We start from the raw sequence: 25,230 nt of genomic DNA on the forward strand, positions 1-25,230 counted from the left end.
GTCTTCTATCCCTTTGTCAATGTCATTTATGAAAATGAGAAATAAGTGGTCTAAGAATGGATCCTTGAGGGACTCCACTCCTGATGTTACACCCTGAAGAATATCCATTAATCACAACCCTCTGCCTTCGCCCTGCAGTCACCCAGATCCATTTTAGAATCTTACCAGTAATCCCAACCTGTTCAAGCTGATACTGTAACCTCTCATGAGGGACTGAGTCAATGCTTTGCTAAAATCAAAATAAACTATGTCAAAATTGTTCCCTAAATCCAGCTCATGAGTAACTGTGTCAAAATAGCCTATAAGTTAGTTAAGCATGATTTACACTTAAAGCCATGTTGTGTGTCCTTCACAATGCCATATCTATCTAAATGGCCCTGTATTGCACTCTTAATAATTGCCTCTAAGATTTTTCCTACCACTGAAGTCAGATTAACTGGTCTGTAGTTACTGACTTCACTCTTAGAATCCCTTTTATGTATTGCTGTTACATTGACATTTCTTTAATCCCAAAGGAATCTCCCAAGTCCAAAGATGCCCTCATAATTAATCTCAATGGTTCAATGCACTCCCTCAAAACCATGTGGTACAAAAAAAAAAAAAAAAAAAAGGTAAACTGCAACAGCCATTATCAATTCGCTGCAAGATGAAAGCCTCCTCAACGATTCATGTTGAAGGAAATGGACCACAATCTACTATGCTGATCCATTCCAGGTTGACAGATTGGCCATATTTAGCAATTAGGGGCTCGAACCCTGGTCTATTCAAAGAGCATGTGCTACTGCACTCCCGCTCCTGATCATTCATCTACGGAGGCCTACACAAACTACAGGGTATATGCCATCAACTCTGGGATCCTTACTTGCTTTTATGCTCAAAAGTTTTTCTTATAAACAATCATCTGTAATTGCAACATCACTAATTTCATATGGCTCAGCCTCACTCGCACAGCCTCTTCTCAGCATGAATGGGCTTTCCTCAGTAAAGACTGATCCAAAGTACCCATTCAATTCATCTTGCAACATTAGCTAGGTTATCTAAGACTTTCTCACACCCAGTGCACTAGGTCCGATCTGATTAGCTTTGTTGTATTCACATACATGAAAAATTCCTTGATCCCATTCTTTGCTCTTTTAGCCAATGCCTTCTCATATGCAACCTTGGTCTACCTGACCTTATTTGTGGTACTATTACAGATCAACTTGTACCTGTTCTAGGCTTCAGTACTTTTCATTGCTCTATAACTGTCCCATGCTATCTTTTTCTGCTCTACTTGACCAGGCTCTGCAGTCATCCATTTAATTCAAATGTATTTGCCATCTCTCAGTAATCCGCCCAATTTACAGATGCCATATAGTGCCTTAAACTGCAAAGTTCCCCCCCCCCTCCTGTGAAGTTAAAATCCATACCTTTATCTTTAACTACTGTAATGTCTTTCTTCATCTTCCAATTGACGATTGTGCGATCACTTCCTGACAGTGGTTCCTGTATTTCAAGTCCTGTGATGTAATCTGATTTGTAATGGTGAGGGCAGGAATATTCTCACTCCTAGTACTTTCTCTAACATGCTGATACAGATAATAATCTAGTTTATTTTTAAAAAAATTTCCCCATGGTGAGTTTCCCTCCCACTTATTCCAATCAATCTGGGGAAGATTAAAGTCACCCATAATAAGACAATCATGCTTGCCTGCCCATTCTATCTGCATGCAAAGACTCATCATGTTCTTAAAAACCTTCTGGTCTGTAGATTACTGCCACTGTCATTGTTCCTTTGCTTCCAACTAACTCTCACCTTACAGATTCTATGCTGGCAGATGTACTTTTTGCACTCAGGCTGCTTTTGATAAGAAGCAGGACTCCTCCAACCCTTCTATCTTCCCTAAAGACATTATACATACCATAGTGGAACTCATCATCACCAATTTCCGGGTGGTACCACGTTTCTGTTAGCCCTATTATATCAGCATTAGTTGCCCTAACCAGGAGTTCAAATTCAGCCATTTTATTAACAACACTTCTGACATTAATGTAGACGCTTATTGGAGGCTTGAAGTGGTGAAACCCATGTTTAGTCTCTAGAGCAAAGTTTCCGGCATCCCCCCCAATACTTCTCCGTCAACTCATGCACGGTACTAAGTACTATAGATTTTGATACCTTTCGTGTTTGGGGTTTTCATAAAAAAAAAAAAAAAAAAAAGACACAGTTGAGACTAAGTAATAGTTTACTACATGGATTGAAGTTATTTAGGTTTGTATCCCAAGCTTTATCTTCCCCCTTATTTGAAACATTGCTACCCTCCAAACATCTTGTGGCAACAAACAAGAATTCACGAGGTGAGTGCAAACATTACCTTGACCCATATCATCAGATAAACGTGGATCTAAATTACCCTTCTTCCCCCCCCCCAACTAGCAATTTCCCTGAATCCTTAGGGTATCCTTAATGATACTGGAAAAAATCCTTGCACCCCTTTTTTCAAATGAATACCATCTCTACAAAATAGATTCCTTCTACCTACAAATGCAGGCCATGCCGATAAAAATCCCCCCCCCCCCGAACCTTGGAGAATCCCTGAAGTGTCGAGTTTATCCACAAGGCTTTCAGCATATCCCTCCCATCATGTCTGGGCAGAATTGTAAACACATACACATACACATTCTGACCTAACTCTCAGCAGTGTTTCAGCATAGGCCTGTATTTATCCAATAGATAGAATAGAATAGAATAGAATCTTTAATTGCAGCAATGATAGACATACAATTAGTCCCGTCACGGCAAGGTGGTGCCAGATGGTCAGGTCGTGGATGGTTAATGTGTTAATGTGTTGTGCAAGTTTCTGACAGCTGCAAATCATTTACTAGTAAGGTGTTCCATGGATCCAAAAATTGGAAATCACTCAGTATGATTTTGGGACTGTGTGGTGGTGGTCTAAAACTTCCTAATCTAATGAATAACAGCTCATTGGCATGATTTGCAGAAACTACACCCGGCATTATTAAAGGCATTTTCACCAAATTCAAACCTATTTTTGTGACAACATTTGGTCCACAGACATCCACCATTAAGCAGTGAATTTCTGCCAGTCTGGTAACCTTAACATACTGAAATTGGATTATGTTAGCACCTCTCTGTTTGACCACATGTTCAGTGATTTATCGTGCAACTGATGGTGGAACAGTGCAACATGTGTATGATGAAATCTCGTGGTTGAATGAGGAAACAAATGATGCAGGTGCTCCCTTTACCTGATAAAACCTTCAAAATACACTTTTTTATATGCAGTGTTCTGTTATTTTTTGAAACATCCTTATATGTACAGGTAGCTCTAAATCTTAGTAAATCATTATTTTCTTTGAAATTTAATGTCTAGGTATGTTTTGATTGTGGAGCTAAAAATCCAACATGGGCTAGTGTGACATATGGAGTTTTTATTTGCATGGATTGTTCTGCTGTTCATCGCTCATTAGGGGTGCATGTTTCTTTTGTGCGTTCCACCCAGTTAGATACCAACTGGACATGGCTACAGCTGCGAGCTATGCAAGTAGGAGGCAATGCAAATGCTGTAAGTAGTAGACTTTTTAAATAAGTGTATAAGCTGTATCATGAATACTAGTTTTTCTTGCTTTATAACTATTCATAAGGTAATATCTAATCTACTTTTATAAGAAAATAAACAATATGGAAATGACTATCAATTAAAAACATTCTAGTGATATGTGAAACTCTTTACTGTTGGTGATATTAAAAAAAGAAAATGTATCCAGTAACATAAAAGGAATTTTTGTAGACTTCCTGGCTGTGCTGAATTATATAATTAAAAAAAAAAAGTCATCTTGTATCATTCATATACAGTATATTCTTATGAAGAATAATATATATTTTGTATTTAACATTTGAATTTTAATACAATTCCTCCTTTAGTGGCGCACTATGGCCATAGTTGCCAATGTGTCTAATAAATCCTAAACAAACAAACAACAACCTCTTTTGGCTGTTTAATTACAACATTGTCCAGTTTCATTTAACTGCATGTAAAAATTCTACTAGACATCCAGTTTGTTTTACAAATGTGGAAAGTTTTTATTTACAGAAAAGAATACTAGGATTTTAATTCTACAAGTGGAACAATTCTTATGACCAGCGATCAACAAATCTCTTCTAAATCTAGTCACTGCCTGCAAAATTTAGGCAGTGTTAGGATCGGGCACCACCCGTGGTTTTCCACATCTTCACCATATGTATGCTATGAAGAAATACAGTACTACTGTAAATGCCAGAAAAGTGTTGTGTGGTGAACGTGTAGTATTATGTTGGGTTCTGTTGTGTGTCCTGGCATTTGGCTGCAGGGTCCCTGGTGGGACCTCATATTGCCCGCGCACACACACACACACCACTAGGAGGTAGCCAGGCAGCCCATTATTCTCTGGCACGTCTCCATCAGGGTCGCCCGAGCTTCCTGAATGGAGACCAATTAAAAAGAAAAAATAAGGTAGAGTGCGGTGGTACAGGGTGTACAGAAGAAGAGGGGAGGTGAGAGTAAGGGAATGTAGGTGAAGGCATCCCTTAAGTTGACAGTGGAGCATTTGCTCCACCAGGCAAAAAGGGGGAGTGGGATAACCCCAGGAAGGGTAGAAAAGCCACGCAGCGAGAATGCTGAGTGTTACCGACATTTGGCGGTGGAGTGGTTTAGACCAGTGGTACACAACCTGTGAGGCATGACCCCCAGAGGGGTTGCGGAATAAATTAAAGGGTCGCAGAAATTTTTAAATAAATTTAATTTTTGTGTACATAAAAGCTAAAAACCTGTTGTTAAAATTACTTTTTCAATACTGTAAGTATAGAGAACTTGCTGCTTGAACTAATTATGAGATACGAATGAACCCTACTGCACCGGGAATACGCCTTAATTTGCTCACTGGCTATGGACACACAAAAAGAAGCTGACTAATGCGACTTCTCAGTATGTATTAATACTTCTCAGTACTACTCAAATGCTGAGTATTACTGAGAAGTACTACTCAATTAGTCCCTCACGGTAATAATCCCTTTAGCTCTTAATTCATGCTTCCTACAGCACAAATTCTCAAATTGCCTAAAGACCAGAGGTGCGAATGTGCAGTAGCAGTAAACACACATAGGAAGTGTGTGTGTGTGTATATATAGCACGCAAGCTTTATTCTGCTTCGTAATTTATTATTATTATTATTATTATTATTATTATTATTAGCAGCTATATGGGGCAAGGAAGCCTGAGGCTTATGCTGCACCAGCCAAAAAAAAAAAAAAAAATTCCTGAGTTACCCTGAGAGAGAGAAGTAGAAGGGAATCACCAAGAAAGAGAAGAATGATGATATCCAGCTCAGGACCCTGGGTGTGCCACGCCATACTCACCAGATGTGAGCCCGTGGGGTTAATTTGGTGCATTCTCCTTGCTGCAATAAAAATTATTTCAATTATGCATGGAGAACAGTACAGCAACAATTTAATAACCATTCCTCTGTCTAGAGAGACAGTCTCACAACATATTAGTTATCAGACAACATGAAATTCAATTTATTAAATCGATTGAAAGAAAGTTCAATACACTTAGATGTCATGGATATTTCAAACTTTGCTCAACTTATTGTATGTCGGATACTGCTATGAGGGGGATATTTTGAACGATTTTCTATTTTGCAAAGCTTTGGAAGGAAGAATGATGGTTCAGAAGATTTTTGATGTTATAAATATTTTCTTTCTAACAAATAATGTAACATGGAACAACTGGGTTCCAATTTTTACTGATGGCTGCATTAAATAAAAGTTCAAAAGGCAAAGTAAATAAAGGAAATTGCTCCAAATATAGTTTTTAATCATTGCAGTATACATAGGGAAGCATTAGTAGCAAAGAAAATGCAAACTGATTTGCACGAAGTTTGGAAAGATGCAGTAAGTGTGATCAACTTTATCACTTTTCACTCTTCTTTTTAATTAAATAGGATCCCCTTATGAAATGCTTCTTTTATCTACGAAAGTGAGGTGGTTGTCCAGTGGTAAAATATTGCGACGTATTTTTGGCTTCAAACAGACCAGACTGGTCTGTTTGAAGACCAGACTCAGACCAGAGCAGCAAAGCAAAAGGCTCAAGCTAAATGGAGTGCTGTGGCTCATGGGAAAACTGAGGGGAGGACAGTTGCCCTCTGAATCACAGCCTTTTAAAATGCACTGCTTACTTAATGTTTGTTTTTATCAGATATCAGATTTGTTTTATTGTTTTTATCAGATACAGATAAGAACCTTGCTCAATTGTTTACAAATCAAAAATGGCTTGGAAAACTTAGCCACCTTGTGATATATTTTGGGAACGAGAGTAGCCTTGGGCAGGAAAAGTTTTTACGGCTCTGGAAAATAGAGAAGTTTTTTCTGTTTTATTAACTTAAATTGGCATATTGACTTATTTTCTAGAGTAGCTTAATATTCCTAGTTACGATACTTAGTTTAAATTTTAACTTAGATAGAGATTTTGTAGGTTATTACTTAGTATCGGTAAGGGTATCCAGTCCAATCCACGTGTTTTACAAGTTTTGCAGATCCGGCGAACGGGAAGTTTTTTAGTTATATTTAGCCCCTTTATTGACTAATTGTTATATTAAATTATTTTTTATAAGTAGCTTATAGACCTAGTAAAGTTCCTTGGTTTATTCTGAATTGAGACAGGGATATTTTGGAAGTTAATTAATACTTAAGTGTCCTTAAATTTACCGTTCGTAACTTGCCGCCATTGTTATACGATACATTATATCCCGAACTCATTAGCTTAGTATAGTGTAGTATATAATATTATCAATTAATCAGTAAAATTTATTAATCTTGTTAAACTTCATTGTCAATTAAATTGTACTTTTTAACTAAATATATATACCGACTTAGATTTTACAAACGTAACATAATTAATTAATACATAACTTGATACGGAAGTTATATAACGGAACTCGAAGGTAATACTCGATACTGAAAAAAAATATATATATAGTGTTAACTGCATTGGGATACAAGTTTAGGGTTATAATTTTGTACTGAAATTGAAATTTTATTGAAATTGAATAGAAATCATGACTCAGACCAGAGCAACAAAGCAAAAGGCTCAAGCTAAATGGAGTGCTGTGGCTCATGGGACAACTGAGGGGGGCAGTTGCCCTCTGAATCACAGCCTTTTAAAATGCACTGCTTACTTGATGTTTGTGGAGCAATCAGGTATGGGATATGATATTGCCAAGGGAGATGTCTTTGTATGTGCGCAATGTAAGGAGTGTGAGGAAATTAGGTGACAACTCAGCTTTGTTATGGGCCTATATGAGAGCTTGAAGGACAGGGTGGATGCCCTCGAAGGATCTAAATTGATGGGCCCATCAAGCTGTCAGCTGCCCATATCAACGTCAGAGCTTGCACTTGATCATCATGCAACACAGCGGAAACCCCTAAGGCAGAATGCACTGGTCTCTCAGGAACTAGTAGTCGTCGGTGACTCTATTGTCAGGGAAACGGAGAACATGGTATGTAAAAAGGATAGGTGGAACAGGACCAGGGTATGTCTGTCAGGGGGCAAAGGTTGATGACGTTGTAGAGCTGATATCATCTTATAAGGTAATATTGGGTCATCTTATAAGGTCATATCACAAAAGGTGATATTGTTGTACACGTTGGCACCAATGATATTAAGAGTAGGAGATCGGCGGAATTACTTAACAAATACAGATCACTGTTGAAAAAAACCCTTGAATTAGGGTTGAATTTGAAAGTGTCTGCAATTCTGCCCAGACTCGATAGGAGGGAGTATATGATGAGAGCCTTGTCGATCAATTTGGCCGTGGAAAGATTGTGCAAGGCTCAAGCGGTAGAATTTTTTTCAGTCTCATCTGTACTTGTTAACAGTAGAGACTGCTTCTACTGAGATGGGATACACTTAAATAGAAAGGGGGCAAGAATATTTGCTGATGCTATCGAGGCAGTGTTAGGTGGGTCGGAAAACTGCTATCTTGGGGGAAACAGGGACTAATAGATTAACAGTGGCAGAGGTGAAAGTGATTCTTGCACTGCTTCTTTTGGAATGAGCAGCAGCCTGGAAAACAAGATGCATGGTATTTCAGAGACTGCTGGGAGTCATTGCGGTACAAGTAAACACATGGGTTGTGTTATTGTAGCTAAGAATAGGAACAGGTACATGTATACTTGCACCTGTTCCTATTGTGTGACATAAAAGCATTGTCACACCACATTGAGAAAAATTGAGAGTAGGAGTTTGTTATAGGCCTAATGACTCTGATGAGTATAATAAGAAACTGTACAGGAATATAGAGTGGGCCAGTAAATCAGAGAGTCTTATAATGGAGGGATTTTATTTTCCCAGATATTAACTGGAATTTGTGGGTTGGTCACTCACATACTAGCAATGCGTTTGTGGATTTATTGGATGATTGTTTTCTGTGTCAGCATGTTCGGGAGGAAACTAGAGGGAGTAATACTCTTGATGTATTACTCCCCTAGTGATTCTTCATGCATTAAGAATCTGCAGATAAAGGAACCACTAGGTGGCAGTGGTCACGTGCTGAAGTGGGATTTACTCAAAGAGATAACTACCATCAGAGATAAATGGAAGGGTTTTTGCATTCGTAAAGGCGACTACGGTGGTCTGAAATAGTATTTAAATTCTATACGGTGGGACCAATTGATGATGTTACCAACAGCAAATTCAAAATGGGAAGCATTCAAAGAATTTATCTTGGAAGCTACTAGGCTGTACATACCAGCTAAGAAATATTGTTCAAGGTTTAGGCCAAAGTGGATGTCAGATGAACTAATGAGACATATGGCAGAGAATAAAAATGCATGGGATCAGTGGCGTAGCTACCACGTAGGCAGGCAAGACAATTGCCTCCGGGCCTTGCATCTTTGGCTGTCAACTCTTTTTGCAATTTTCATTAATTAATCAGGGGCCCTAACATGTTCTTTGCCTCCATGCCCAAAAAAGGGTTGCTACGCTACTGCATGAGATACATATAAAATGATGAGTGACATGGAAGTCTATGATAGATATAAGCTGGTCTGTAACCAAGTCACAAAGGAGATTAGTCAGTGTAATGTAAGATGCGTCCGCTGGATATTGATGGTTCAACTGTTGATGATCCTTTTTAAGTGGATAACAAACTAAATTAGTATTTTGCATTTACATTCACAGGTGAGTTATTCAGGGAGGGGAATGCCAGAAGTGAGTTGAACTCGGGCAGTGAGCTAGATGATTTTGTAATAATTTAGAGGAAAGTGGAGGAAAAATTGTTGAAGATAAACATAAAAAAAGGTACCCGGTGTGGATGGCATCTATCCAGTATATTAAAGGAGGCAGCAAAGGAAGTAAGCAAACCCTTAGCCATAATTATGAGAGCTTCCCTGGACTCAGAGGAGGTACCCATGAACCGGAGATGTGCAGATGTGATCCCAATTCACAAAGGAGGATCAAAGGGCGACACAAGTAATTATAGACCTGTTAATTTAACATCTGTTCCAGGGAAATTAATGGAGGCACTGGTTAAAGAAGCACTGCAGGATCTAGCACTGCTAGACAAGACTACAGTTATAGCTCTGTCCCAGCATGGTTTTGTTAAGGGAAAGTCTGATTGAATACTATGATCTGGTCACAAAGGAACTGGATGCAAAGAATAATTTTGATATCATATATTTGATCTTAGGGAGGCTTTTGATACTATTGCACATGGAAAACTGCTGCACAAATTGGAGCAGTGTGGCATTGAAGGCAAATTGCTGCTATGGATAAAGGGATGGTTGAGTGGGAGAAGACTGAGAATGGTAATCAATGGACACTGCTCTTTGTGGACTAATGTTATTAGTGGAGTCCTCCAGGGTTCAGTGTTTGGTCCATTGTTGTTTTCTGTATTCATTAATGATATTGATGGTGGTATATCAGGCTTAATGTCCAAGTTTGCAGACAATACAAAGGTCAGCAGGGTTGTTAATGACACTAACGACAGTACGCAACTGCAATAGGATCTAGAAAAGTTGAGCAGATGGGCCGAGATGTGGCAACTGAAGTTTAACATTGACAAATGTAAAGTACTACATATGAGAAGCAGTAATCCCAGAGTAATGTATCAACAGTGTGGTACTACACGGACAGTGGTAGAGAATGAAAAAGACCTGGGGGTAATTGTGCAGGCAGATATGAAGTTTTCTGAGCAGTGCAGATGGTCTGCAAGAGTAGCTCATGGTGTCTTGTCAATGAGATACAGGAATTTTTCTTGCAGGGATAAGGAGGTGATTATCCCCTTGTATAAGGTAATGGTCAGGCCACACCTTGAGTACTGTATACAGGTCTGGAGGCCTCATTTTAAGAAGGATGTAGAGCTGTTTGAATGAGTACAGAGAAGGACAACAAGATTAGTGAATGGAACAAAGGATTGCTCCTACGAAGAAAGGCTTAAGTTTTGCAAATTTCTGTGTTTGGAGACTAGGTACCTGCGAGGTGATCTGATTGAGGTGTATAAAGCATTGAATGGTTTGGACATGCTCAATGCTGATAGGATTATTCCTCTTGCCCAGAATAATCACCTGAGAGGGCATAAATTCAAATGGAGGAAAGACAGATGTAGGATAGATGTGCAGAAGTTTTCCTTCAGCCAGCAGGTAGTTGATTGGTGGAACAGACTTCCATCCTTTGTTGTGGAAGTTGATCGCCTAAATAAATGTAAGGCTGAGGTGGACAGGTATTTGGAACGAATGGAGGGGTGAAATGGGAGCAGTTTTTTTTTTTTTTTTTGGCTGATGCTGCATAAGCTTGCTTTCTTGCATCATATACCTCTACTAATGCTAATTGAAAAACTTGATGATTTAAATTTAAGTCTTGAAGTACAGGGAACAAATATATTAATACTCAGAAGCTTTCAAAAATAAACTCAACCTTTGGAAAACTGAATTTGAGTGTAATAATACTGAAATGTTCCCATGTTTTTCTGATTTTGTTAATAGAAATAATATTGACATTTTACAATTTAGAGATATCATTGCCTCCCACCTAACAATGCTAATTAAGAATTTTTCCAACCGATTTAATGTATCTGCAGATAAAAAGTTGTAATGGATTCGTGATTCCTTTGCTTTTGAAATTTCTTCGTGTCCCAAAATTACCATTGAGCAAAAGGAGGATCTTATCAACCTGTCATCTGACGAAGCGTTACATGCTTGTTTCAAGACTACTTGTGAAAAACTTTGGCTTTCTCTTTGAGATGAGTATCCAGAATTATCGAAAATGGCAATACAAAGATAGCTGCCTTTCAGATCTACATATTTATGTCATAAAATTAACAACTATAAAAACAAAATAGTGTTCCAGACAATGACATGAGATTAGCAATTTCAAATATTGCATCCAAATGTGGACCAGATATTATCGGTTATCCAGGCTCCTCCTTCTCTTTCATTGTTTTGTTTTGTAATTGTTCATTTTTTATTGTTTTGTAATCTTAATTGAAAAATAAGAATTTGATTTGTTGTTTTTGCTGTATTCAATTAAAGTATTAAACAATTACAGTATTTTAATGTGTAAATTAAAAAGGAAACAATTTTTTTATTTATTTCTAAGTACTCAAATAAAAGTTTATACGACATAATTTATAAAATGCCATTTTTCTTCTCGAAAAATCTTGTCACCCTCCCTTGGGGTTTACATTGAGGGGTCACGTAAATTTTATATTTAATAAAGGGGATCGTGAGTGAAATAAGTTTGTGTGCAACTGGTATAGACTACTGGAACCTACCCAACCATGTGGCTGGGTTAGCAGGTAATCCTATCCTGGATGTTCCAAGATTAGCAAATCGATGTTGGTAAAAAGTTGAGTAGAGATTTTATTTCCGATTTGGGCAAGTCCCTCACGGGTTTGTAACCCTAGCTTGAGTTGATTGTAGAGTCCTGCGCCTAGCAAAGAGGTTCTGTGTGTACTCCATTAGTAATTTATAGTATTGTTCATCAGAAATGAACAGGTGCTCCTGTCCTTGAGGTATGTGTTGGAGTCCGGTGTATAGTATTCCTCGAAGATTGTTATAAATTGGGCAGTTATAAAGAAGATGGTCCCAATCTTCTATTTCTCCATATATATAATATATGTACAGTAGAGGCCTGGAGAGAACCAAGGCGGCGACTTTGGATTTGGATAAACAAGTTCGACGTTTGGGATGAATTTCTTAGTTATTAGGGCTTTGTCTGTGTCTTCCCATCTTGTCTGCCAGATTTGTAGTAGCATGGCAGCTAGTTTCTTCTTTTCTTGCATGTGCGCAGTGAGGCGTGCAAGGGCACGAGGTAGGTCATTCAATCATTAAACTGGTGTTCATTGTTGCTGCATGGACATGCGTAGTTTTCTCCATGAACCGCTGCAAAGGCATGAGATTACACCCCATCTTAGAGACAACCGTTTTATGTCTAGACAAGTGCTGTAGAAAAACTGCACATCCGTGCAGCAACAATGAACACCAGTTTAATGATTGAATAACTTACCTTGTGCCCTTGCACGCATAACTGTGTCCGTTAGAATAATTATGTTTCAATTTTTTTGTTGAAAAAGAGGCATGATTTGTCTCGAAAGCTACAGTATCTATTTGTAATCAAAGATAAAAAGTTTCTATTTGTAATCAAAGATATTCAGTATCTATTTGTAATTAAATTATTTTACTGGCTAACACTTAATAATCATTTACTATGGATCCCAGTACAACAGGCCCATTTGTCATTTCCTTAGCAGTGTTTGCTGAAGTTAGTCAAACTCACATTATAATATAATATGACAGTTTGTTAATAATCAGAAGTGTACTGGAGGAATGCTAGTGTTCATGTTAACATCACTATAATAGATATTTTAATTTTTAAAGTACAGTGGGACCCAACATCCGATGGTAATTTGTTCCACAAACCCATTGTATGTTGAAAATATTGTAAGTTGAAACCAATAATACATTGATTTCCTGTAATCCGTTCCAAACTCTTGACAGGCGACCTCAACAACATAAAATAAGTATTTCTTACATGTTATACTTCATTTTTATATTAAAAATTAGTGTTTTACAAAGATTATTTAAAAAATAGTCATAAAACGTTTTAAAATAAAAAACAAACAATAAATTAGCATTTACCTTAGACTTTAAGTGCAGAGCTGATTACATCAGTGGTGGCGTAGTGGTGGTGGGACTATATCAGGCGTCAGATGTCTTTTCATTCTTTTGTCTTTTGCTGCTACTGGGAAAGAAACAGTCCAAAGTGGACTGTTTTTGACAACTTTTTTGTTTCTTCCTGATTTTTCACATCATGAGTTCAGTGTTTTCAATGTTGGTGTTTTTTTTTTACCACTTCCCTTAAACGCTCCCAACAAGAAATAACAATCTTCAACAACTCTTTAGCTGACACTTTTTAAGTGTCTTCTTCTTCTTCCTCTTCCTCTCTAATGTCACTCTCCATAATTTTCTCAACTCTTATAGCTTCTCTGTTGTTAGCTCACACCCATGAGCATCAATAAGGTCCTCCATATCCTCTTTGTCAACCTCCAGACCCATTGATTTACCAAGAGTGACAATATTATTTGTCAAAGCATCATCATCTTCAAATCCATTGTTATGGATAATTAAAGGCCAGATGTTTTTCCAGGCTGAATTTAAGCACCTGGTGGAAACATCCTTCCCAGAACTTACAATCAGCCTCACACAGTCCAGGATGTTGAACTTCGGCCTCCAAAAATCATTGAGGGTGAGAGCATTTTCACCAGAGGTCACTACAAAGAAACTTGCAAACATTTTCTTAGTGTAGATTTTCTTGAAGTTTGCTATCACTTGCTGGTCCATTGGTTGAAGAAAAGGAGTGGTGTTGGGTGGCAAAAATTTGACTCGAACAAAGTCAAATTGTGCCTCAAGTGATTGAACACTTGAGGATCACGGCCTGGGGCATTATCCAGCAGGAGCAGTGCCTTCGCAGGAAGCTTATTTTTCTCAAGATAACTCTTTACTGAAGGAAAGAAAACTTCAAGTGCCTATTCGTTGAAGACATATCTTGTAACCCAGGCTTTCTTGTTACTGTGCCAAAATACTCCCAGCATGCCTTTGTCGACCTTTTGTTGTTTAAATACTCTGGGGATGTTAGAGTGATACACAAGCAAAGGTTTCAGCTTGAAATCTCCAGAGGTATTGGCACTGAACAAGAGAGTGACCCTATCTTTCATAGGCTTATGTCCAGGTAAGCTGGCCTCGTCCTTAGTGATGTACTTCTCCTCGGCATTTGCTTCCAGAGTCCTGTTTTGTCAATGTTAAAAACCTGTTGGGGAAGATAACCCTCCTGATCAACAAACTCTTGGAATTCAATTTTAAAGGCCTCATCTGCTTTTTTATCAGCACTGGATGCCTCTCCATGCCTTTCAACACTTTTGATGTTCATCCTTTTTTTTAAAGCACTCGAACCAGCCTCTGCTAGCTTTAGTCTTCCAAGTTTAAAGTCTTCCACGCACACAGCACTGCCGCTGGTTGATGGAACTTTAAGTTTCAGATCATCATAGATTTGAAACTTAAAGCTTATCACGTTCGCAGATAAATTGTCTAGGCACTCTGTCACCCTTCATCTGCTTTTCCCTAATCCATATCAACAAAAGCCTTTCAATTTTCACAATAAAGTCTCTTCCCTTATGCACCGATGTGGAATCATCGCTAACTTTAACACTCTTTAAAATATCCTTTTGTTTAAGCATTGTAGAAATGGTCGATTGAGGAAAACCATACTCACGTACTAATGTGCTAACTTTTACTCCTCCTTCATGTTTTTTTATCATCTCTTGCTTCACTTTAATGGCAATTTTATTCTTAACTTGAACTTCAAGAGCCATGGTTATTTAATTTCAATGTATTTAATTAATAAATTCAAAAATAACCACAATTAGATTACTGTAATTACGTATAATTAACAAAAACACGCTGCTTACACACTGAACAAGCTCATCAAACAGAAGAAAAAGAAACTCTCCAAAGTATTGTAACATGCAGGAATGTTTGTTGAACAATAACAAAGATGCTAATTGGTTGGGAACAATTGTATGAGTGATGTTCCGTGGACCATGCATCTGAAAATTTCCACCCATGTATCGTTCCAGCTATATCAGAAAGCCATCGGTTCCTGCAAATATCATCAGTACTTAAAATAAAAGATCGTATGGATGTTATATCAGTTCCTGAGAATATCGGATGTCGATGTGATCATAATTTGAAGCCACACTGTATTTGAGATATAGTTAAAGCTCTTTATAGTGACCCACTTTTAAATGTCCTCTGTGGTTGGTCCCGGCCAGTTTCTCATTAACCTGATGCTATTTTATGAACAATCGATATAATGACCGTTTTCTCATTCCCCTGAGGAGGGGGGGGGGTGTTATATACAGCTGTATATAACAGATTTGTGAGTCATAGACTATTATGAACATGTAAATTATCAACAGTTCTCCATGTTGGTTTTGAAAATACTGCATACCACTAATACTTTATCACTTTTACAAATTTTGATTACTTGAATAATAGTAATTACTCTTTATTTAGCAAAATAAAATTACAACAAAACCAAAACTTATAAATTCACTATACAGCTTGTTAAATTCACTGTATGATTAAACCAGAATATCTTTTTTAGACCCCTGTTTTGTTTTAAAACTTTCAAAACAAAAGCTTAATCATGTTAGTTCCACAGCTGTTATTTTTTGTTACCCTAGACAACTCCCTTGATAAACTTCCTTAAGAGTCATGCTGTAACAGCATAAATTTTGAGTAGTGATGAACGTTCCCATATCCATGCCCTATGGACTTGGAAAATTTTATGCAGACAAAATTTCCCAAGTCTATTAAAACCTTTGATTAGATTAGTCTTCTGGTAGCCAAGGTATGAACCTATGCATGTGAAATTAGATTGCCTGGTCTCTATAGCAAATGATAATACTCCAGTATTTGAGTTTCAGATGGTCTTTGAGATTGCAGTGGCCAACTTCATTGTGGATATCATGTGCTACCATTGATGATATCTGCATGTTTGAAAGCTTGTATAAAAGCACAAGGACATTTTTTGAGTGACATTTGGATATTGTGTTGCTGTTTAAATCAAATGTGTTATGTTAATCTTTTTTCATTTTCCATTCTTGTGTCATTATTTTTATCAGTATTTGATCCTACTGATAATCAAATATACACTCGATATATACTGCAAAGGAAACCTTTGGCCATTTTGATACAGGTAACAGTGTCGTAGCAACAATAACAATCACTGATGGCATGGTAGGAGCATACCATAAACATCTAATTTCCATCTCTATATGAATTCCAACTGGAAATAAATAGATATTTAGATATAATGTAGTTAAAAGTGCTTTATTCCTCTCTTTGCACCATGCCATTCAATCAACGTATTAAAATACAACAGCAGAGTGGCACAACTTTATAAAGAAAAATTATCTCATCAGCCTACTGCTATGAGGCTGCATGCTACTATTACATCATTAACCTTCTGCTATGAGGTTGCATGGTACTGAGGTAATTAAAAATTTTATCTAAGAATTGAGAGAGGGCTGTGGCACCAGGAGATAAGAAAAGACACTTGATATTGCCATTGTTTTTTGATAAAATTTCACAAAAAGGATGTGCAGGTATATTATTTAATAATAACAGTGCATTAGTGATATCATTGGCATTTTAATTTTTTTGTTTTGAATGATTTTATTTCTTTACAGAGAGATTATAAAACAATTCTGAAAGAATTTCAAAATTGTATCATTAAATTCTTGTTTAGGAAAAATATCTACTCTGCATAAATAAAATACATATGCAGTCCAAATTAGTGAGATTTCACTGTGCGTTTAAATTTGGCTTTCAAAATTGTAGTATGCTTCTTATTTGGGAACGTTTCATATTTGAATAAATAAGAATTTAAAACTGGTATCAGATTGTGATCTGTTGTTTTGCAAAAACTTTCTGGATATCTCTCTAATAAGTAAATGCTTACAAATAATAATGAATAACACTAAAAAGCAATGAGTTTATTAAAGTTTCTTAGACATAGTGCCTAACGTGTAATGTTATTATCTATAGTTCCTGTCCTCTTCTCTCTTTTTTTTTTCCTTTATTTATTTCTGTCTATGTATATATTTTTCAGTTGTCATTTTTTCAACAACATAGCTGTTCTACAAGTGATGCCCAACAAAAATACAACAGCAGAGCAGCACAGCTCTATAGGGAAAAATTACATCACCAGGCAGCTGCTGCTATGAGATTACATGGTACCAAGGTAATTAAAAATGTTTCTACAGTTGATAGAGAGAGACCACATATCTAGATGTTTCTCCAATATTCATTAATTATGATTAAAAATTATAACACATGTATCAGTTATCAGTATACCCTTATAATTGGAGTTACAAGAAAAATATAGTAATATATATATATTTTTTGATCTGTCCAGTGTTCCAACATCAGAATTTCAACAGAATGGTAGTTTTGCTGTGCTTTAAATTTAATGTATGGAATTGTATTTGTATGAATGCAGCTCCATACATAAAATTTAAGCCACAATTGTGGTTAAAATTTTTAGATCATGTACTGTGAATATGGAATCATGCAGCAAAGAACTAAATAGTTTCTTATGTATTCGATGGGTAGGTTCAATAAAATCATATTCAGGGTGTAGCATTTATGACACTGACACATCATCCCACAACATATATTTACCAGCAGGGTAAACTGTGATGTTTGTTTTATATATTTGAGGGCAGGTGACACTACCCAACATGATTTTTACCTCCAGCAAATCAGTGGTTGTTTCTGGTCAAGTTTTATGTATAGAATTTAAAATCAATCATAAAAATTTCCTATCCAATCTCAGTTTTAAGATATAGATAGATAACTGGATTCTGTACAAAGATATCATTACTGTTTGAAATACAATTTTTAAACTTATTAACTTTTGCTTGGTTGGTTTTGTTTATTGGGCTGTTGTTATTTTTGGTTATTTGGGCCACCTGTTAATCGGAGCAGCCGTTTATTTGGGGCAAATCTTAAAAAACAGAACCCAATCGAGAAAATAGCCAGGGTTTACTTTGCTTAATTGGGACAAAATGCCGTTTAATCGGGGCAGGAGACCGCAGCACTGGAGATTACCCTACGATTGTCTCCGACCGTACCACGTAGTTTGGTCGGATTTCTGGAGGTCACAATCATAAAACAATAAAAACAATTAGCAGTCACCTGTTTATTGGGCTTTTCTGTTAGTGCAATCTATCATAAACGGACAGTAAACTCGATCTTATTGAATTTGCGATAATACTGACAGCTGGAATTCTGTGGGTTATTATGGTAAAATGTGTTTACACTTCCATGGAATCTTCAATCATATAAAAAATAATAATTTTCAGAATCTTCTCTTCATTCCTATTTTTAAAGCTTTGTAACTCGTTACTCCGTTCTCACTTGCGCGTATTGTGTTACTTGCAATTTGTGTGTGCCGTGTTTTTTGTTATTGATTGCTTATCTTTTTACTGTTTTCAATTTTAACCCCACCCACAGATGTCAGTGAACAGAAATGTCAACTAGTTTAGTTCATATGTACATATTCGGCTGCAAGATTGGTGACCAAGAAAAAAATTGGGCTCTACATATCTGTTGTACTATGTATTGTATTACTTGTACAACGAACCTAAGGCTGTGGTTATATGGCAAGCTGAGGGCATTACCTTTTGCCGTCCCTATGGTGTGGCACGAGCCCAAGAATCATTTCGACGACTGCTATTTCTGTATGACAAAAATAAAAGGTATTTCCAAAAAGAGCAAGCGCTGCATCAAATATCCCATCAGCAATATCCCCCCCCGCCCGCATACACACTACTCGGACTCCCTCCAGTCACTATCTGGCAGAGTAGAGGTAGCAAGATTATACATTAGCTGATCCAGAAGTCCTAAAGAGAGTTACCAATAGGTTTGGTCCGGTGTACTAACTGCCAGCCTTCCTGTGAACACCGTTTTAGAGCTGTACCCTCGAAATGTAAGGAAGATTGGATCTTTCCATGATGCTCACCATAACCTCAGAAGTCATCAGTCATATTGCATGATGGAAGAGATGGGGAATTTAGTTATAAGTCGAATACAGGGATGGCAAATATGCAAAGTCGGATGTCAGCTGAAGTAAATATTGATACATGGCAAGATAATTCTTCAGGGGACTACACCTGACCATGTATCAGGAACTGTGTTTCTGTACATGCGTTTCAGTAGAAGAAATGTGAAATAAAGCCAAAAAGCAAAAAAGAATAAAATTAGCACATTCTTTTACAGTATGGACAAGGTAGTCCCAATGCAGTGTCAATGATATGAAAATTATTAAGGTAAAAATAAGGATAAAGTTAAAAAAATATTACTTAGTGTTTTCAGAATGGGAAAAAATGTAGATTTTTGGAAAAATATTTTAGTGTTGGAATTTTGTGGAAAATAAGAAGAAGTAAAATAAATAGGAACAAGCGCATGGTATTGGGAGACATATTAAATTGAGGATGGGGAAGGGATAAAGGTGTAGTTAAATAAAGATGAAAATGGTGATAGAATGAAGATAGTTGGAACGTTAGTTTCACCCTCATATTACATTAATAGCTCTATGAACGGGAAGAAAGGTAGGAATAGAAAGTACAAAGGTAAAAAGAATAGAAAAAGTTATTAAAACATACTGAGCTAGCTGGGGTTTAAAGCCCAACACTTACAAAACCCCAAACGTTTGAAGGTATCCATCGCCCCCTTTGTGAACGTGGGACCTTTACACCTCATGCTGCCGACAGAAGATGACCAAGATCGACTCTTGAAGTAGAGGAGATTTTGGATGTTGTGAATGCCACTCCTGGAATCAGCACACGCAGAATGTCTTATCTCCTGCAGGTGATTTCCTTCATTACCTTGTGATGAAGGAAATCACCTGCGGGAGATAAGACATTCCAGTTAATAACTCGGGAACCAAGCATTTCCGGAACTATGTTGATATAAAATATTTTTATTGTCTACATATGAGGAACTCATTCCTGAAGTTATGCCGTGTATTTTTGAGACACCCTGTATATAATGATTGAATGGAACTATTGGATCAAATCCCTACACTGTTCCCCTCCAATTTTCTTGTCGATTTCATAATCACCTGATTTTCTTATAATTGATTATGAAAATGCCATCATTGATTATTTGAATTATGACTCAATTATGCCCATCACTAGACATAATACTTTTAAGATTCCATTCTAATTGTCCCATAGACTCCATGATCTAATTCATTGCAGAAACTAACCAAGCAGTAGTTTCTCTCTTTAGCTCTTTCTCTTATGAAGTGGGGAGACATTAACACTTCTTAAGTTGAAGAGATTGAGTCTAGAATCTGATTATGATCTCAATAGCATTGCTAGTTTCATGTATCTCGCATACTGTATTTCTTAGATTTCCTAAGTATTATAGGAAAGTTGGGTATTAGTAGCAAATGATGCAAGAAAGCAAGTTTATACAGCATCAGCCAAAAAAACTTCTCATTTCACTTATCCATCCCTTCCAACAGGGCTCTCATCAGATTGCAATTGGTCTTAGTATGCATATCAGTTGTCATCACTTGGGAAGAATGAAGCAGTTCTATTGTGAATAGAACTGCTTCATTATTCACACGAAGCATGCTGAGATGTCTTGTGGTATAAAGAAGTTAAAACTTATAAAGTATTTAATATAGCAAAACCGTATTAGAAATAAATTTATTCAAGCTATCCACTTTAACAACATCAGACAGAAGTTTGTTTCAGCAGTCAACCACCCATTGGCTGAAGACAAACTTCCACACATCTATTCTACAACCATCCTTCCTCAATTTAAATTTATGCTCCCTCATGTGCATAGTCTAGAAAGACGGAGAATCCCATCATCATTGAACTTGCTCAATCTTTTCAAAATATTTACACCATCCACCTCAAGATCTTCCCTCCCCTCAGCAGTTTTTCTAGTAGACACTAACCAGAAATAATTATATCACTTCTTTTAAAGTCTGAGTTATCTTGAGATTTGTCATCACTTTGAATGTGCTTTCCATTATAAAGATCATTGCAAAGTACCTCTTCAACTTTATCCATCATTTTGGCTGGACACTGGCTGTGATTTCACTTCTTCAGTCTTGTAAGGGGCTTTATCTAATTCACTTCCTTTCCTGTTTTTAGCATTAGTAGAGGCATACTAATTGGCCCTGGAAAGATTGTGCAGGGCTCAAGGGGTAGAATTTTTTTCAGCCTGGTCTGTACTTGTTAACAGGAGAGACTGCTTCTACAGGGATGGGATACACTTAAATAGAAAGCGTGCAAGAATGTTTGCTGATGCTATCGAGGCAGTGTTAGGAGGGTCGGAAAACTGCTAGATTCGGGGGATACCAGGACTAATAGATTAACAGTAGCCACAGGCAGAGGAGAAAGTGATTCTTGCACTGCTTCTATTGGAATGAGCAGCAGCCTGGAAAATAAGATGCAGGATATTTCAGAGACTGCTGGGAATCATTGGGGTACAAGTAAACATATGGCTTGTGTTAGAGTGGCTAAGAGGAAGAGCAGGTGCATGTATACTTGCGTGTACACCAATGCTAGGAGTCTAGTAAATAAATTTGATGAATTTGAGGTATTGCTCAAAACATCAAAGGCAGATATTGTTGGGATTTCAGAGACGTGGTGTCACACAGATATAAGGAATGCAGAACTGGAATTTGGGGAGTACAATGTCTACAGAAAGGATAGACAGGATAGGAAGGGAGGAGGGGTTATGCTATTAGTTAAGAAACACATAAATTCCAAGGAAGTGAAGCCAGTCGACATCGCTGGACAGTGCAGTGCCGAGTCAGTTTGGTGTGACATAAGCATTGGGAGATCAAAATCGAGAGTAGGAGTGTGCTATAGGCCTAATGACTCTGATGAGTATAATAAGAAACTGTACAAGGAAATAGAGAGGGCCAGTAAATCAGAGAGTCTTATTATGGGGGGATTTTAATTTCCCAGATATTGACTGGAATTTGGGGGCTGGTCACTCACACAGTAGCAAGGCTTTTGTGGATTTATTGGATGATTGTTTTCTACATCAGCATGTTCGGGAGACAACTAGAGAGAGAGTAATACTCTTGATTTGATTATCAGTAGTGATTCTTCATGCATTAAGAATCTGCAGATAAATGAATCACTAGGTGGCAGTGATCACAGTGTTCTGAAGTGGAATTTACTCAAAGAGGTAACTACCATTAGGGGTAAAGGGAAGGGGTATTGCTTTCGTAAAGGCGACTACGGTGGACTGAGACAGTATTTAAATTCTATACAGTGGGATCAACTGATGATGTTACCAACAGCAAATTCAAAATGGGAAGCATTCAAAGAACTTATCTTGGAAGCTACTAGGCTTTACATACCAACTAAGAAATATTGTTCAAGGTTGAGGCCTAAATGGACATCAGATGAACTAATGAGGCATATGGCAGAGAAGAAAAATGCATGGCATACATACAAATTAACACGAGACACAGAAGCCTATGATAGATACAAGTTGATCTGTAACCAAGTTACAAAGGAGATTAGGCAGGCGAAGGCAGATTACGAGAAATACTTGGCAAAGGATGCGAAGAAAAACAGCAAAGAGTTCTTTACTTATGTAAACTCTAGAAGGTAGGGGATGAATCAGATTGGTCCACTTGATATCGGTGGGTCAACTGTTGATGATCCTGCTCAGGTAGCTAACAAACTAAATGAATATTTTGCATCGACATTCACACATGAGGAGTTATTCAGCGAGGGGAATGCCAGAGGTGTATTCAACTCTGGCAGTAAGCTAGAGAATCTTGTAATAACTGAGAGTAAAATGGAGGAGAAATTGTTGAAGATAAACACAAGAAAGGCACCTGGGGTGGATGGAATCTATCCAGTTAAATTAACGGAGGCAGCAATGGAAGTAAGCAAACCCTTAGCCATAATTATGAGAGCTTCCTTGGACTCACGGGAGGTACCCATGGACTGGTCATGTGCAAATGTGACCCCAATTCACAAAGAAGGATCAAAGGCTGACACAAGTAATTATAGACCTGTGAGTTTAACTTCTGTTCCCGGAAAATTAATGGAGGCACTGGTTAAAGAAGCACTGCAGGATCATCTAGACAAGACTTCAGTTATAGCTCAGACACAGCATGGTTTTGTTAAGGAGAAGTCTTGCCTGACCAATTTGATTGGATACTATGATGCAGTCACAAAATAACTGGATGCAGGGAATCACTTTGATATTATATACTTGGATCTTAGAAAGGCTTTTGATACTGTTGCACATGGAAGACTGCTGCACAAATTGGAGCAGTGTGGCATTGGAGGCAAATTGCTGCTATGGATAAAGGGGTGGTTGAGGGGGAGAAGGCAGAGAGTGGTAATCAATGGACACTGCTCATCGTGGACTAATGTTATTAGTGGAGTCCCTCAGGGTTCAGTATTGGGTCCTTTATTGTTTTCTGTATTTATAAACGATATTGATGATGGTATATCAAGCTTAATGTCGAAGTTTTCAGACGATACGAAGGTTGGCAGGGTTGTCAAGGACACTACTGACACTATGCTGCTGCTACAGGATCTGGAAAGGTTGAGCAGATGGGCTGAGAGGTGGCAAATGAAGTTTAACATTGACAAATGTAAAGTACTACATATGGAAAACAGCAACCCCAGAGCAATGTATCAACTCTGTGGTACTACACTGACAGTGGTAGAGAATGAAAGGGACCTGGGGGTGGTTGTGCAGGCAGATATGAAGTTCTCTGAGCAGTGCAGACAGGCGCAAGAGTAGCTCATGGTGTATTGTCAATGATATATAGGGATTTTTCTAGCAGGGATAAGGAGGTGATTATTCCCTTGTATAAGGCAATGGTGAGGCCACACCTAGAGTACCGTATATAGGCCTGGAGACCTCATTTCAAGAAGGATGTAGAGCTGCTGGAACGAATACAGAGAAGGGCAACAAGATTAGTGAATGGAACAAAGGGGTGCTCTTACGAAGAAAGGCTTAAATTTTGCAAATTACAGTGTCTGGAGACTAGGCAGCAACGAGGTGATCTGATAGAGGTGTACAAAGCCTTGAATGGTTTGAGCATGCTCAATGCTGATGGGATTCTTCCTCTTGCTCAGAATAATCACCTGAGAGGGCATAAATTCAAATTGAGCAAAGACAGATGTAGGATAGATGTGCGGAAATTTGCCTTTAGCCAGCGGGTGGTTGGTAGGTTGAACAGACTTCCATCCCTTGTCGTGGAAGTTGATAGCCTAAATAAGTTTAAGGCTCGGCTGGACAGGTATTTCGAACGAACAGAGGGGTGAAGTGGAAGTGGTTATTTTTTATTTATTTATTTTACTTTAATTTTTTTGGCTGATGCTGCACAAGCTTGCTTTCTTGCATCAAATGCCTCTACTAATGCTAATGCTAATACAATGCAAGAAAGCAAGCTTATGCAGCATCAGCCAAAAAAAAAAAAAAAAACGCTCCCATTTCACCCCTCCATTCATTCCAAATGCATGTTCAGCTCAGCCTTAAATTTAATTTGGCTATTAGCTTCCACAACAAAAGATGGAAACCTGTTCCATCAATTAACTACCCACTGGCTAAAGGCAAATTTCTGCACATCTATTCTACAACTGTCTTTCCTCCATTTGAAGCTGTGCCCGTCAGGTTCTTAATCTGAGCAAGAGGAAGAATCCCATCAGCATTCAGCTTGCTCAACCCATTCAAGGCCTTATACACCTCAATCAGATCACCTCACAGGAGCCTACTCTCCAGGCACTGCAAATTGCAGAACTTAAGCCTTTCTTGGTAAGCGCACCCCCTTTGTTCCCCTCACCAATCTTGTTGTCCTTCTTTGTACTCGTTCTAGCAACTCTACATCCTTCCTAAAATGAGGCCTCCAGACCTGTACACAGTACTCTAGGTGTGGCCTGACCATTGCCTTGTATAACGGGATAATCACCTCCCTGTCCCTGCTAGCAAAATTCCTATATATCATTGACAAGACTCCATGACCTGCCCTGGCAGCCCATCTGCACTGCTCAGCAAACTTCATATTTGACTGCACAATTACCCCCAGGTCTTTTTCACTTTCCACTTCCCTGAGTGTAGTACCA

The 25,230-nt window shown here is 37.9% G+C and overlaps 1 protein-coding gene across 2 annotated transcripts in view; it reads left to right on the forward strand.

Annotated features, from left to right (window-relative positions):
* Positions 1–25,230, forward strand: part of ArfGAP3 (ADP-ribosylation factor GTPase activating protein 3) — a 195,500-nt gene that overhangs the window by 20,970 nt on the left and 149,300 nt on the right. For both annotated transcript variants that reach the window (XM_090387967.1, XM_090387966.1), the window contains exons 2-3: positions 3,375–3,566; positions 17,208–17,339. In XM_090387967.1, the coding sequence (XP_090244093.1) occupies positions 3,375–3,566; positions 17,208–17,339 (324 nt within the window). The remainder of the gene's footprint in view (positions 1–3,374; positions 3,567–17,207; positions 17,340–25,230) is intronic.

This window comes from Mastigoproctus giganteus, chromosome 13 (assembly GCF_048544385.1).
Source record: "Mastigoproctus giganteus isolate SK-2022 chromosome 13, ASM4854438v1, whole genome shotgun sequence".
Classification (NCBI taxonomy): domain Eukaryota; kingdom Metazoa; phylum Arthropoda; class Arachnida; order Uropygi; family Thelyphonidae; genus Mastigoproctus; species Mastigoproctus giganteus.